This window comes from Cariama cristata, unplaced genomic scaffold (genome assembly GCF_000690535.1).
Source record: "Cariama cristata isolate BGI_N322 unplaced genomic scaffold, ASM69053v1 scaffold19160, whole genome shotgun sequence".
Taxonomy (NCBI): Eukaryota; Metazoa; Chordata; class Aves; order Cariamiformes; family Cariamidae; genus Cariama; species Cariama cristata.
In genome coordinates, this window is record NW_009596583.1 from 1 (window position 1) to 15,971 (window position 15,971).

General features: G+C 34.9%; 1 protein-coding gene across 1 annotated transcript; it reads left to right on the forward strand.

Moving 5' to 3' along the window:
* Positions 1-777: 777 nt before the first annotated feature.
* Positions 778-13,320, forward strand: LOC104166734 (multidrug resistance protein 1-like; the record flags this gene model as incomplete). Its single annotated transcript, XM_009706766.1, has 8 exons — positions 778-925; positions 2,235-2,298; positions 7,271-7,462; positions 8,206-8,377; positions 9,389-9,513; positions 10,281-10,452; positions 12,114-12,227; positions 13,210-13,320. Coding segments are annotated over 8 exons (1,098 nt in total), but the record flags the coding sequence as incomplete, so codon positions are not given.
* Between the last annotated feature and the right edge of the window lie 2,651 nt (positions 13,321-15,971).

The window sequence follows — 15,971 nt, forward strand, 5'->3', positions numbered from 1 at the left end:
TTAAAAAATACTATCTGTTAATATTTAATCAAAGTAAATCCTAGGTCCTCTTTTAGTAAAACCGAAATGTTTTATATTTTGTAGGCTTAGTGTGCATAATGCGCAGAAATGATATGGCAAATAACAGAAATAAAACTATTGCCCACGATGCTGGCCAATGCCTAATTTCTCTGCTTTGCTATACCAGCTTACACTGATACAATTACATCCTATCACTATAATTAACAATAGTAGTATTTTACAGTACAGAATAAAACCAATGATTTTGTAACAGAGGAGCTCAAAATTTAATAAAGTTCAATGGCAAGAGGTATTTACAATTTTAGTACATTTTGATAATGTCTATGGTACATTAGGAACAGGTTTTCTGACTGCATAATAATGAATTTACAGTAAAAGTAATTATTGCCTTAATTATCACAATGCCATTAAAATTTCTTATAATTTGAACTTTAAATGACAAACTTAAAAAGGGAAAATTTCTTATGCTTTGTTTTCATATGGCCTTTCTTGCCCAGGTGCAGATATTGATGCGTTAGAATAGTACACTTCTCTGGTTTTGAGAGTTTCTAGTATAAAAGTGCTTATATTAGAAGGATTTATTCCTGTACATTTAAATGATTTTGTAAACTTAATTTCTAATCAGATAAGGTTGTAGTTTTGTGACACTAGGTGTACAATTGATAGCATTTTCTTGACTTTCTTGACTTTGTAGACATAACATTGTGTTAGCATTCTAATACCACAGTTAGAATTAATTTCTCTTCTCATTCACAGTTTCGATACTCCAGTTGGTCAGATAAATTACTAATGATACTAGGCACTCTTCTGGCAATAGCCCATGGAAGCAGTCTCCCTGTTGCGATGATAATTTTTGGTGATATGACTGATAGTTTTGTTGCTTCTGGAGACTCAGATTTTCCAGGTAAGAGAACAATGGCTCGTATTTGGAAAAGAGCCAGAAAATCAAGTATCTTGACAGAAGATATTGATGTCAGGAAACCCCAACTTGCTACTATACTATGATGCAAATTAGTAACTCTTGTGTTTGTTGTAATAGAGATACCCTATGGATTTTTCTTTTCCCCCCTCCTAATTCTTAGTTTCTGCTTTAGTAGATTTTTTTTTTTCGAATTATTGACTACAATGCACATTCAACAAATCATATTTAACTGTAGCTGTGATAAATAGAGAGGCTGGTTTTCCGTCTCCTCAGCATGAGTTCCTGTTGATTCCCTTGCATCAAATCTGACAATTATAGTTCACAAGGTGAATCAGATCACTAAGTAAATCCAACAGAAAATTCATCACCAAAAATAAAAGTACTCATTTTCTCTTGGATCACTTTGTTCAATAGCCTAATTTGCCGAATCAGAAGTACAAAATGAAACACAAAGAAGGGCAGGCATGCACTGCTGGATACAAGAGGGAGGAATGATACTGCCACTTTGGTATCAACTCACAGTTAGACCAGATTAGTTTGTCCTCTGAACTCACACATTGGATGTTAAACTTGTGAACAAGTTTGTTGCCTGAAATATTATCTAATAAAAATTTATTAAACATTTAAATAAAAGTCTATGGTGATACAGAAAAAATAAAGGATGTGACTATCTTCTGTCCTATATCCTATTTTTATTGTGCTACTATGAGACAGAAACCTGCACGTACTGCCTTTATCAGAACAAGTAATTTATGATTTAGTCCTTCCCAAGTACAATAAATTGATCAGATTTTTATGGTGCAAATGCAAAATGTTGCCGCTGTAGTCTTCTCAAAACATTTGTCACTAAGTTCTTGTGTGGAGCAGTAAAATTTTAGGGCCAACACCAACATTATAGCCATTGTTTTCATAATGAGTTAAGCTATCTATAGTTACTGATTTGATAGGCCTGTGTTTTTAATGGGTTTTGGCATTATACAAATGCCGTATGTTTTCAAAAAAAGAAAAGAAAACCAAACTGAGCATTTAATGAATGCTCAGGAAGATCTTTTAATCTCAAGTTACACCAATGTAGTTTTGTAGTCAGTGGAGTTATGACTAGCTTTATATTAGTATAATCATTGTTTTTGAATAGGTAGAAGCCTGAAATAGTCACACTTCTTCTTTCATTAAAATCAACTTGATTCAAAAGGAGATGTAGCAGCTCAAAATTTGCTGAACAGCATGCAGGAAAACAAATTTGTTAAAACTTGCTCTGTTAAAAGTATTTACTTTTTTCTTCCTTTCTAAGGAAACACTTCTGCAATAAATTCCTCTTCAGATATTCTTGCCAAGCTGGAAGAAAATATGACAAGGTAATTAGAAATCGGTATTTCCTCTTCTTTTTTTTTAATGTAGGCATACATTTCTAGTCAAACCATTCTTTTCCCACAGATGTTTTGCATACTTTAAACAACATAAAAGCAATGGTTGATTGAAGAATGTATGTAACTAAAAATTTGTACATGAGATTATTGGAGGCACTGGGAGGATTCTTGAACATCCCCAGCCATTCCCAACAACTTCCTGTAATCTCTTGCCCTCACCCATCCCACCTCCTTTTCAGGGGTGGTCTGTGTCCCAATGCCATCTGCATTTCCTTGCTGCTTCCTTCTCTTCCTCTGAATTGATAAACAGTAATTGTTATGCTAAAAAATTATATTGATTATCATCCATCGATTCCTTGAGCTACAGTGATTCACAGATAAAAAGCAGAATTAAAATTGCCAGATAGTACCTACTTTGCTGCCAAAGCATCAAGCTCAACTAAATTATCTGGACTATAGAAAATACAGAGTTGGATTATATGCAACCTTAAATCTAGCATTCTAGAGCTGGCAATAGCAGAAGACAATAGTCAGTAGGTGCTTTTGCTACAAAGCCTCGTAAAGAAAAGGTCAAATAATCAGAAACATCATCTGCCAATAGATGTGTTTTGTTAAGAGGCTTTATTAACCGCTGTCCATAAATTGATTTATGCAGGATGTTTAAAGTTCATGTGCAATTTCTTGTACCACTTCAGCTTCTTTTCTTCAGATTGAAGTCTGTTCTTCATTAGGTATTGAAAAACAGCTGTCATCTCAGGAATGCTGTGGTCTTCAAGGCAATTGTCTTTTCTGAAGAGAAGAAGGAGACAAGGCATTTGCTCTAGTAACTGTTGCTGTTTTATATTGAAGTACATTAGAATTTCTGGTAACAGTGGACTGTAAACAAATCATTTAGATTAAGTAGTTAAGTTTCTAACTAAAAAAAATGTATTTACACCACAAAAAAGTTATTTACCGTAAAATATATGAGCAAGAACTAGTTAGGAAAAGGCTGTTACTTAGAAATTAAGAACTCATATTTAAGGAGAATGAAGTGGCAGGGAATTGGCAATTATGTTTTATAAGAGAGTGTGGACACACAGAATTTCTTGCTCCCACATTTCTGTCAATTAGTCTCTGACATGAATGCAAGTAATGCATACACATCTTCAGGGGAATGTATTTGTGCCCAGTGATTTGAAAGCAAATTTGAAGGTAAAATTGCAGAGCAAAATAATTTGTACATGGGTGAAGTTACCCTAACTGTTCTGTGTTTAGTAAATATCTGACGCCTAGTTGCACTTTTTTAAGGTCTGTCTTATGTTTATTCTAAACGAGTTTTAAAAATAGTTATTCCTACTACATATGCAATTATAGAATTCCTTTTCTGAAACTCACTAAGTTCTTAGTCTCCAGCATATATTTTGACAGGTCCAATAGTTTTATAAAGTGTCACATAAACAGCAATTACTGTTAAAATGTAAAATTAGATCATTTGAATTTAATTGAGTATTCTGTTATTCTTGCAAATGTAAAGAATACCCAATTTATTTTCTTTACAACAGTTCATTATTCTCTGTATTTCTATCTGTTTAATTATCTCTTTCTGGTAACTGGCCTTTAAAACTGTATCACTTGCTGTTATTAATTTCTCTCAATTTTAAAGATACTAGTGTTAGTGTTTTCATTTCCACTTCGAAATGAAGGTAATGATACAGCTTTAAAATCAACATTTTTTTTTTTCTACTTAAGCATATCTAACCTGTATTTTAAGAGCAGGATGTACTAGAATTTCACAAGGCATTACTGGATCCTTATAGCATAAGAGTAGTGTATAAATCAATGTGTCATTTATAAGTCTTTTACACCAACAATCAATCAGAACTATTTTTGATTAATGGCTTGGGGTTCTAGTCTCTGAACTCATATCACATCATCTCAACTAAAAACAGTAGGAATCCTCCCATTGTCCTCAGTGGGCTATTGTCTAGGAATCACTAGTTCTTAAAGAACAGAGTACAGGAAAACAGACAAGCTGACACAAAGAAAGTGTAAATGTGAATGTAGATGTACATCAACATCTAAATGTTGACAACTGCCTGTTCTCCTGACATGAACTGATGGTCTATTTGAGGGAGGTCCAAGATGGACCCCCCACTGGCCAAGGCCAAGCCACTCAGCAGCAGTGGTAGCACCTCTGTGATGATATATTTAAGGAGGGAAAAAACACCTGAACCTGAACAATAGACACTGCAGCTGGAGAGAGGAGTGAGAATATGTGAGAGAAACAGCCCTGCAGACACCCAGGTCAGTGCAGAAGGAGGGGAGGAGGTGCTGCAGGCCCAGAGCAGAGATTCCCCACCAGCCCGTGGTGCAGCCCATGGTGAGGCTGGCTATCCCCTGGCAGCCCATGGAGGTTAATGGTGGAGCAGATCCCTACGTCCAGCCCAGGAAGGACCCCACGCCGGAACAGGGGGATGTACCCCAAAGGAGACTGTGACCCTGTGGAAAGCCCACGCTGGAGCAGGCTCCTGGCAGGACCTTGGCCCTGTGGAGAGAAGAGCCCAGGCTGGAGCAGGCTTGCTGTCTGGGCTTGTGACCATGCAGGGGACAGGCTGGAGCAGTCTGTGCTTGCAGGGAAGACCCCACATTAGAGAAGTTCATGGAGGACTGTCTGCTGTGGGAGGGACCCCACGCTGGAGCAGGTAAAGAGAGGTAGGAGTCCTCCCTATGAGGAGGAAGGAGCGCCAGAGACAAAGTGTGATGAACTGACCACAACCCCCATTCCCTGTCCCCCTGCACTGATGGTGGGAAGGAGGTAGAAAATCGGGTAAAGTTGAGCCCAGGAAGAATGGAGGGGTAAAGAGAAGGTATTTGTAAGATTTGGTTGTATTTCTCATTATCTTACTCTGATTTGATTGGTAATGAATTAAATTCATTTTTTTCCCCCAAGTTGAGTCTGTTTTGCCTGTGACATAATTGATGGATGATCTCTCCCTGTCCTTATCTCGACTCATAAGGTTTTCGTTATATTTTTCTCTCCCCTGTCCAGCTGAGGAGGGGAGTGATAGAGCGGCTTTGGAGGGCACCTGACATCCAGCCAGGATCAACCCACCACAAACATCATGCATGCCACCTTGTCTTTTAGACATTAACTCTGAAAGTACAAGTATGAATAAAAAGCAGCCTGAGTTTCTCTTTAGAAACAAATTGTTGAATGAGGAATGTATTACTTATTAGCAGCACAGGAACAGGTTCTCTTTTCTTAAGTTTCTAGATAGAACCTTGAGTTAGTGTGTTCACTGGTTTGAAGAAGCTGTTTGTACCCACCCCTTGTTTCTCTAAGAACGCTTACCAGCAAGTCAAATAATAGTAAAAACTGTTTACAAGGAAAAAGTTCTCATACAGACATCTTCAAGTACTGAACTATACATGTGGACTTGGTTGTGTTTGTTACTCAAACAACAACTTGCCTAAAACCCAACTATGTCTCAAAAGAAAAAGAACCATGGCTTTACAATGCAGTGAGTGTTTACTCTCTGTTAAGTTTCAGCAGTGAATTTACAGAATATGTTTCATTAGTATGGAATCTGGCAAAGATATAAATCCCTTTTGATACAATTTGTCATGGGACAAAATCCAAGCATAAAATAGTTCTTTGAAGTGATGTAACATCATAAAGTAATTGACTAAAGTAATTACTGCTGAATTTTGAAGCAGCATTCTTGGTTTTAGTTTGGTAGTTTCTGTGTAGAATTTTAATGGAGCTGAAGATGCTTGAGGTCAATATTTAATTAACCAGCATTCAGTTAGGCATTAACCCATTTTTATTAAACAGTTTAGATAAAGTTCATTTCATAATGACTATAGTTCCAAAGTTCCAGACTAAACTGTATGCCATCTTAGCCACAAAAAAAACTCTGGATTAAAATTTGAAAAGTTTTGTGTATAAAGCCATCCTCTCCTTTTTTGAGCAGAGCATTTGCACACAGATTCCGGCAATTTGCTTCTGCCAAGTTTCATGCTACAGTTCTAAAGAATCAATATGCCTAACTTACTACACACGAGTGAAAGTCCTAGGAGTTTTAAAGCTTTTTGCTAATTGTTTACTTTTATATAGATGCGGTAGTCTTACAATTACATGTAATATACACCACGAATATTTAGCCCTTGGTTTTAGTCATGTTTTACAAGCAAGGAATCCATTCAGTTACGTTTTTCTGGTTTAAGTTCACCTGTAACTGATTCTGATGTCAATTCTGAATCAAATCAAATCTGATTTGGTTCTGTTTGAAGAGTTTAAAACAGTGGCTCAAATTCAATTCCAGTTTGAGAAATACAGTGGTTGACATGCTCCTTGATTTTAACACCCTGCTCATAGTACAGAGCTGAATTAACTTAAAAGTAAAATACCAGTTATGAATAAAATAGAGAACAAAAGAATTTTTGATCTAATGCCATTTGCTTGCAATAGATGTATCTATAGTAATGCTGTATTCTCAAATTGGGAAATATTTACAGCATTCATATATTCATATATTTATATAGACAGGCATGTTGTATGGTGTAAATATGTATGTAGTATAGATGTATATGACTAGGTCTGTCTATATGTGTTAAAACAAAAATGTTATGGAATTTTTGGAAATGGTACATTTAAGTGAAAAGGGTATTGTATCTATCTGAAACGTAGTTCTAAGATAATCTTGTGAGAAAATACATATACTATATTGACAAAAGAAAAGAGAAATTCCTGTCTAACAATAACTTCATTTCGTTTATTACATGCCTGAAAACTGATATTAAATACTACTCATAGTAAACTTGGCAAGTTTTATAGAGAAGTATAAACTGTAGTATAAACATATAAATTCTAATTTAGATCTGAAACATAAGAAATAAACATCAAACTAAATACAGACTAGCAAAGTAATTAAAATTAATTTCAGAGAATCTTGTCTTTTTTTTTTTTTTCTTCCAGATATGCATACTACTATTCTGCAATAGCAGTTGGTGTTCTTCTTGCTGCTTATATCCAAACTTCATTTTGGACCCTAGCAGCAGGCCGGCAAATAAAAAAAATTAGACAAAAATTTTTTCATGCAATTATAAGACAGGAAATTGGATGGTTTGATGTAAATGATGTGGGAGAACTTAACACTCGCCTTCTAGAGTAAGTATACTATATGTTTTCCAGTGTTTTTTTATCTTATTAAGCATATATGAGTTACATTTTTTTTATTTTTATTTTTAAATTGTATTATTTCATTGGGAAATGAAATTTCACTGTGAAATTAAATTGAATTATTTCATTGTCAAATGAAGTTTTAAAGTTTTCTCTTGGAGAGTCTCAGAGACTGAACTTCTAATACTTCTGATACTGGACTGTCACAAGGATATCAGAAAAAGCATTTTGATAAGTTCCCTTGAACTCTGAGGATGACTAAACCCCAGCCTGTGAGATTATCCCCATGAAGAGCAAACATGGTTAATTTCTGTGCGCACTGAAGACTGAATAAGGTGCCGACTGACCTGAGCAGTATAAGCAGCTTTAACAGCATGACAAGCTATTCCTTTCTCTTTGCTTACATGAAAGGCTTTATCTTTTCTTTCCAGATATCCCACAGTTTCCAAACAGATCAAAAATTTGGAATTAAGAAAGTGAGAGTAACTTTACACTGTAGGCAGAATTTTAACTTTTTCAGAAAAAAATAGATTTATAACATTAGATTTTCACAAGAAATATGAAATTTTCCTTGACCACACTATATAGTGCTTTATCTTGAAGAAAACTGTTGTTTGGAAGTAATTGAATAATAAAGATTGTCCTCTACCAGATGCCCGTGTAACAAAACTGAAAAGCTTTCTTTTGCTTTCTACATTTTCCTTTCTGTCTGAATGTAATGTGTTTTTCAGTGATGTCTCCAAGATTAATGAAGGGATAGGTGACAAAATTGGATTACTTGTTCAAGCAGTAACGACATTTGTAACAGGATTTGTTGTTGGTTTCATAAGAGGATGGAAATTAACCCTTGTAATATTAGCAGTCAGTCCTGTCCTGGGACTTTCAGCGGGCCTCTGGGCAAAGGTAGGTTAACATACATTCAGTGTCAGGTTTTATATTAATGAGAGATAAGGAAATAAGTCTACATATCTGTAATTCTTACTGTTAGAATGTATTGCTTTGAACAATTACAGCTTTAGACAACGTCTATGTACATAAGCTCTTACATATAGTGTGTATAAGTACCCTCATGTAGTTTGAATATTGTAATTCTCATAGATTGGACAGACTTGTTTGAATTGAAGCTGTTTCTGCCAATATAGCATATTTTTATACAGAAAAGGAAGCAGGATATACGAGTAAAATCCACATCTGTAACTGTTAAAGTTCATCCACAGGAGTGCTTGTTCTGTTGAAAGGAATAATTGCACCTCCTGAAAAATAAGTGAATAAATTAGACCAAGCCTTGGCCTCAGACACGGAGTTTCTTTTCAGAGCTGTTAACAGCTTTGGTAAGAAATTTTAGACAGACTTAAGTGACAGAAGCACTAAATTACCAAGGGATTGGAGTGACTTACATCTGTAGTTTGGAAGCCTCCAGATTTTTATAGTATTTTATTTCCCTTACATTTCAAAGATCATATAAGCCTTCTCTGTCTTGAGTGAGTATATTGCGGAAAAAGTAAAGGTAGAGAAACATGTGCTACACATGTCTACTGGCTAAGAGTCTCCATGGATGGTGGCCAATTAATGTAAGCTATAGAGCCCTCTGGCTAAGGTAGCCAGAGATGAGAATGAGCTGAGGAGATCTGCGTGGGGAGAACCACACCAGCTCAGCATGAGCAGTCATCTAATCTCCTGCATTGGGTGAAAGCAGAGTGGAAAATCCAGCCCTTAGCTGTTGAGAATCAGTAATGTTGAATTATTTGATTGAATTCATAATGTATTTAAGGATTTTGATATTGAACATTCTGCACTCACACATAATATAATCAACAGGCTTCATATTGGAAGAAAGAACTGTGATAAAAGCCATTATGAAGTGCTTGAGCTCATTCTGTTTTTCTTAAGTCAAAATCTTTGATCCTTTATTAGGTTCTCTCTGCATTCACTGACAAAGAGCAAGCTGCATATGCAAAAGCAGGTGCTGTTGCAGAGGAAGTTCTGGCAGCAGTCCGTACTGTAATAGCTTTTGGAGGGCAGGAAAAAGAAATTAAAAGGTAAGAGTAACATTTGCTTTCATCAGATGATTTTAAAGTACTCCCTTCAGATGGTTTGAAATTTTCTTGTGTCTTTGCTGTTGAAAGCCTGTCAAAACAATTAAGTCTTGTTCTTCCTGCATTTTTAAGTAATGGGAAATTGTTACAGGCTGCTGTAAGTTTCACTACATGTTGAAAGACAGTTATTTTTCTAGAAAATGACAAAATAAGTTGATATATTGTCTCTGCGCTAGAAAAATGTACAAACTACTTTAAACATCACGCGGTGAGACCTTTAGACAAAAAGAAAAGGCCCTGCCATGAGAAGAGATGATGGTATCCTTGGTAATCTGATTACTCAATAGTTGTTGTGAAGGTACCAATAAACAATATCTCTATTTCCACTATACTGTAAAACATCATTCTTGTGATATATTTTAACCTTTTATCTTAAGCTAACAACTATAATCTCAAAAACTGTAGTGAATTGTTCACAATCAAAGTTCACTGACCTGCAGGTTATTTAAGGAACTTGAATGCCAGTCCCTGAACTGCAATGCCCTTTTTTTTCTGTATACCAGGTTAACAGATGTTGGCCTTTTTAGGAGTTATATTAAAGTCTCTGTGCCTGACTACAAGGCTTACCTTTGTACAATCTTAGGGTTATATATTTTATATATCTTCTTGTACTTTGTAAGTGTTCGTTTTCTAATTCATCCACAGAGTTTTTGGTGCTGTGTGCCATGGTACAAGTCTGGGTCTATTTTGAACTCCTACCTTTCTTCCAGATACCATAAAAATTTAGAAGATGCTAAACGGATTGGAATAAAAAAGGCTATTACAGCTAATATTTCTATGGGCGTTGCTTTCTTACTGGTATATGCATCATATGCACTGGCCTTCTGGTATGGAACTACTTTGGTCTTAAGTGATGATTACACTATTGGCAATGTTCTTACAGTAAGTATTAATGACTAAATTCCCAATAATATTGAGAAATACTGAAGAAAATACATTAAAGAGTGTATTGGGAACTTACTTGAGTTTAATAAGAATTATCTACCAAAATTGGCAAAATAGCATCCCTTCTTCTAAACAAAAAGATTCTCACCACAAAAGTCTACATGCTCTTTCTATAGTATCTCAAAATCTACATCAAGCCAAATAAAACATATATTATTGTCAATAGTTTCTACATCTTTTCTGACTTCTATAAGATCAGACTGATAAAGAAATAGTTCAATCAAAAATTGAAGTACAGTACCCTTCCTAGTTGCTATTTGTTTTTAGATTTGTGTGGCTGAATATGTTTTCACGATGCAGAAGCAAATATGGTTTTTTAGACATCGTATGGTCTAAGTAGATCATTTTATTGATACTTTTCTTATGTTTTGCACCATAAAGGCTTGGAATCACTTCTCAATATTTTTAGAAATCAAGGAGGAGAAAAGTATACCTTTGACTAGGAAATATTTCACTGTCTAAGCAAAGGAAGAAAACCATAGCTCATAAGTCATAACTTAAATTCTTCTCTTGATGTGGCACTCATTCTAATTTTGTATGAGATATCAAACAGATATGGTAAGAAGAATAACTTTGTTAACCATGACGAAAGCCAGCCAGGAGACCATATGTATATATTTATATCTTTTTTAAACTACCTGTTTTGTTTTATTTATGAATCACTGAAGTTTGTGAAAAATGGCTGTAATGTGTTGTTGGCTCTTTTGAACCTGCCTCTTTTTTTTAAGGTAGGCTGGCATACAGAACATGTCAGTGAGGTTCATGTCCTTGTGGGTAACTTTTTCAGTTCAAAGCACTTGCAATTTCTGTGGTCTATGTTGTAGTTGATTGGAATGATGGTTTTATAACACGAATGGGAGGGTGTTGCCTTATTATGTGTCACACCTGTGAATGACCACTGTTGGAGAAAAGGTGATGGGTGTGATGGACCTTTGCTCTGACGTACCATGGCTGTTATTATGATCTCTGTCTGGGCAGTGTGTATTTATTGCTTTTGTTTCGAAACTAGCTGAAAGCAATAAACTATGCTTCTCTGAGAAAATAATGTATTTTTTCTTTTCTGTTTTTTCTTGTTTGCTTGCACTCACTCTCTTTCATTCCAGCAGAGACCCTTTATTTGTGATGGAGAAGTTGGATTTGTATACTTCTATTTCACTGTCACTTTAAAAGCAGAATGATAGTACTTTGCATATCTGTCTTTGTTCCATTGGAAGATATGCAATATACTTTCTGGTCTTTGGAACATCTTTTGCCAAAGTACGAATTAGTACAATAAATCCTGAGACATCAAGTGTAATTATACATTTCTTGGCATGGATTTTGCAGGTCTCAGTCACTTTTTCCCTTGGTATCAATATGTTTGCAACATTCACATTGTGCAGGAACTCAGTTCACAGCTGAATCTTAAAAAGCCCTTTTCTTAATGTTATTCCCCATTTAAGAGAGACCTTTTCATTTTTTTCATTAATTCTAGATCCCTTAAACATCCATTAAAAGGCATGGGACCTCCTGACCCAAAGATATTTAATGTAAATAAATGTATGTAATTATCTGCTTAAATATGACTTGATATATGTCACCATTAACATTTCTTTCAGGTCTTTTTCTCTGTATTAGTTGGAGCTTTCAGTATTGGACACACTGCTCCAAGCATAGAGGCATTTGCTAGTGCAAGGGGAGCTGCCTATGCAGTCTTTAATATCATAGACAATGTGAGTATCTTTGCCCTCACTCTCATTTTAAAACTGAAAGACCCTTCTTTTTAAAGTACAGGCACTATTTATGGATATGAAATTAGTAAGAATAAATAATTGTGTAAAATAAGCAGAAATATAAATGTAAAAGCAGATAGAATGTGTAATTATTAGTCAGTTCCTCTTTGTCTTCTAGAGTTACCAGTCCTTGCTTCAAAGGTAAAAGTACTGGATCTCTGAATCACTTGGTATTAGAGGTATCCTCTAATTAGTTTTTATCATGAAGGGCACGTCTATGGTGCTATATAGGTATGTGATTACAGCCGACATAGATGTATGAGCATAGGTATCAAGGTATCAGTGGCACCACCAGTAGCATCAGTGTCAGCAAATAAGTAAAACACAACCTGGTAACCTGGCTATGTACTTCAATTGCCAAGAGAAACTGAACTCAGGGAAGCTATGATTTTACTAGCTATTAAAGCTCTATGAAAGGCAATTGCATGGTTTGGATTATAGTTAAGACATGCTTCAAATTCTAGACCCACCCTGGATGGAAACAAGAACAATGATAAGAACTCTGTTTCTGCTTAATGGTCAGTGGATTGGTCTTTTAGCACACAAATTGTTTCAGCAGAAAAGGCAAAGCTATAAATGAATAGTGTATGGCTCATTAGAGACGATCTCTTCAGGTTAACCATCAGGCAGTGAAATGAATCTCAAATTATGGCTAGCTGTGGGTACAGTCTTAAAGACAATGTACTAAATTCACACAAAACCTTAAATGGAGAAATTATAAAGTATTCTTGCATAAGCAGATCATCAATGTAGTAATGAGGCAGCAAAACATCATGCAATTTACAAGTTTCAAAAATCTCATCTAAATTACTTTAAAATTACATTTCATGTCTCTGCAGAATAATGGTGCACTCTAGGAATTCTTTATGAAAAAAATCATTAGGAAATAAGTTTGGGATTTTTTTAAATTTATTTTGCACAGGAACCTCAAATTGACAGTTATTCAGAGACAGGTTACAAACCAGACCACATTCAAGGGAACTTGGAATTCCAAAATGTTTACTTCAATTATCCATCAAGACCAGATGTTGAGGTACTGTAAATGAAACTTTATATGTATTACAGTTAAACGTGTGGATCATTTGTTGGGAAAAATTGTCACGTAAATAAAGTTTTGTTGAAAATTCCAAGTTAATTCTGTAATTTATATGAAGGTATGTTGCCACCACACTGATTTTAGCTAGAATTATTTACACCTTAGCTAAACATGTTAAGCTTTCTGAATAATTTTCTGTCTAAAGCAATAGTCAGTATGGCTGTGCAGTAAAACTTAAGGTTTATTGCTATCAGAATCTAAATTTATGCATCTAACCCAAGTGTTTGTGTATAGTAACAGTAATGCTATAGTGGGTTTCAAAAGTACCTGCAATGCAGCTTTTATAAGACTGTATCTCAACCAGTTAAAGAAAGCAGATCCAGCAAGAACTTTTTACATGTGGAATAGAGATCAGAATCTGTTTTTTGTCTGTCTAGACAGAGAAAAAGTTTGCTTTTTAGAGCACTTTCATAAATCCAGGGTCTTAATGCAGTGGAGGTAGAAGACATTTGAATGATTTCTGAAAATATTTTCATGAAGAGTGTATTTGCACTATGTAACTATTTCCTTCCCTACCTTGAAGGAAAATCACTAACCTTGATAAAAGGATCTTTCTTACTTTCAGTAGGCAGAAAGTAAAGACACAGAGCTTTCTTTTTAAGCCATTTTTACTCATAAATATGTTAAATATTTCAGCTTTTCCTTCTATCAAGAAGGTGAATGAAGTGAATGTGCTTGATTTTTCTTCATATAGAAATATAAATGAAAATACAACTATTGATCTCAGTGGATTATTTTATAAGTTTATACAGGTATGATATGAATAGAGATTTCTCCCCCATAGTTTCAGAGATAATAATTATAGGAAGTTAAGACTACACCAAACATTTAGTAAGTATGTCATAAATTATAGTAAAGAGAAAAAGGAGGAGATCAAATAACTCAGGGTAGTTAATTTCTGCCTAAACTTAATCTAGCTGACTTTCAAGTTAACTCTTCTTCTCAACAAGATTAAATGCAGCAAAGTAACTGACAGGCACTGTCAATGAAGACTGCAAGTTAGTTCCTACCTCACTAGACTGATTTATTTGCTATCATTACTCTCTCTTCTCTGTTTGCTTTAAGTTGTTAGAAACAGCCTAAATGAATTTAATTATGGATTTTATTTTGATATAGGAAAAAGGTTCTGATCAGTAGTCCACTGAAATCAGTGATAATCCACAAGTTTTAGGTCAACTTCTATTCGCTACTTTCTTTACATTAGATTTGTTTGAGTTGTCTTATTCAAGGTCTATAGACTGAATTATCTATAGCATTATAACCAGAAGATTAAATGAGGCCGCTTCATAAATTTTAAATTGTTATTACTTATGTTGGACTTCTTGTTTTGATCTAAAAATACTGTAGCAAAATAAGACGTAGTAAAAGTTGTAATTTACCTATGCCTCTTATTCCTAAACAGTGAGATATATTTCACTTGTAAAGCACAGAAATATTGCTACTAAGGGTAAAGAGGTGGCGGTAGTGCTGGAAGTAGAAATTTAGGAAGAAAGAGACAGTGACAAAGACACAGGACTGCAAGGTATTGGGAAGTACATTGGGAGAGTGTTGGAATGTATCGGTACATGGCTGTACATTTAGAAAGGAAAAATACACTTAGCCATGATGCAGATGCTGACATTCAGGTATGCACAGTTCATTGTAGCCTAGTCCTTCTAGAAGACTAATTAGCGAAAAATATGCTTTTCTCCATTTCAGTATACCTTTCCAACACAGAAGTTGTACACAGTGAAAGCTGTACAGACTCCTGTACACTTTTTGTCATGTAAAGTAGAAACAAACCCACTTTATTCCTTTTTTCATGTTGTTGTATCTTCTTACTACTCAGGTGAGCAGGTTAAGCAGAAAGGTGGACAAAATTAAATATACATGGCATAGACATGCTAACTGTTTGTCTCTTCTCCAGCCCCACTACACAGCCATTTACAGGTTATATTCTTGAAAATAAAATGAAAAAGCACCAAAGAGCTACATTTACCCTTTGTAAGAGTCCCAAGGAAGGCAAAACTTCCTATCTTCCATGGTTGTGAAATGCTATCTTTTATGCTGACTAGTACAAAAAGGTTATATATTGTGCAATGAAATGTCACCATTGTAAACAAGTCCCACCAGCAATTCCAATCAAAAGGGGAAAAATTATGGATACTTCAAGGTTACTGAAATGACTTTCCCTTCAAAACTATGTAGAATATATTCTGTCACTTTTAACCATGACATTTACTGTACAATAGTTTTCCTGTAGTTTGCATGGTGCATTAAAGAAAAAGATGAGGCAATATAATACAGAAATACTGCATCATATTGGTTTTATGTTATATTTAAGTTATGGGTAGTCATCATCTTGTTATTATTTTATCGTATGAATGGGTTTATGATATGGGTAATTGTGAAGTGTGTTGTACCATACATTGATACTGGACCAACTGTGATGTAAATATGAAGAAAATTAAGCTGAAGTCATTAGTTATCCAGAATTTAAACTCACATGTTTATAAATTTTATTTTGTACCAGGTTCTGCTATAAATAGGAAGGATATCTTGTTGTAGGCTTTAGAGTTTCTTCAAATTTACACTGGCATTTTTACATA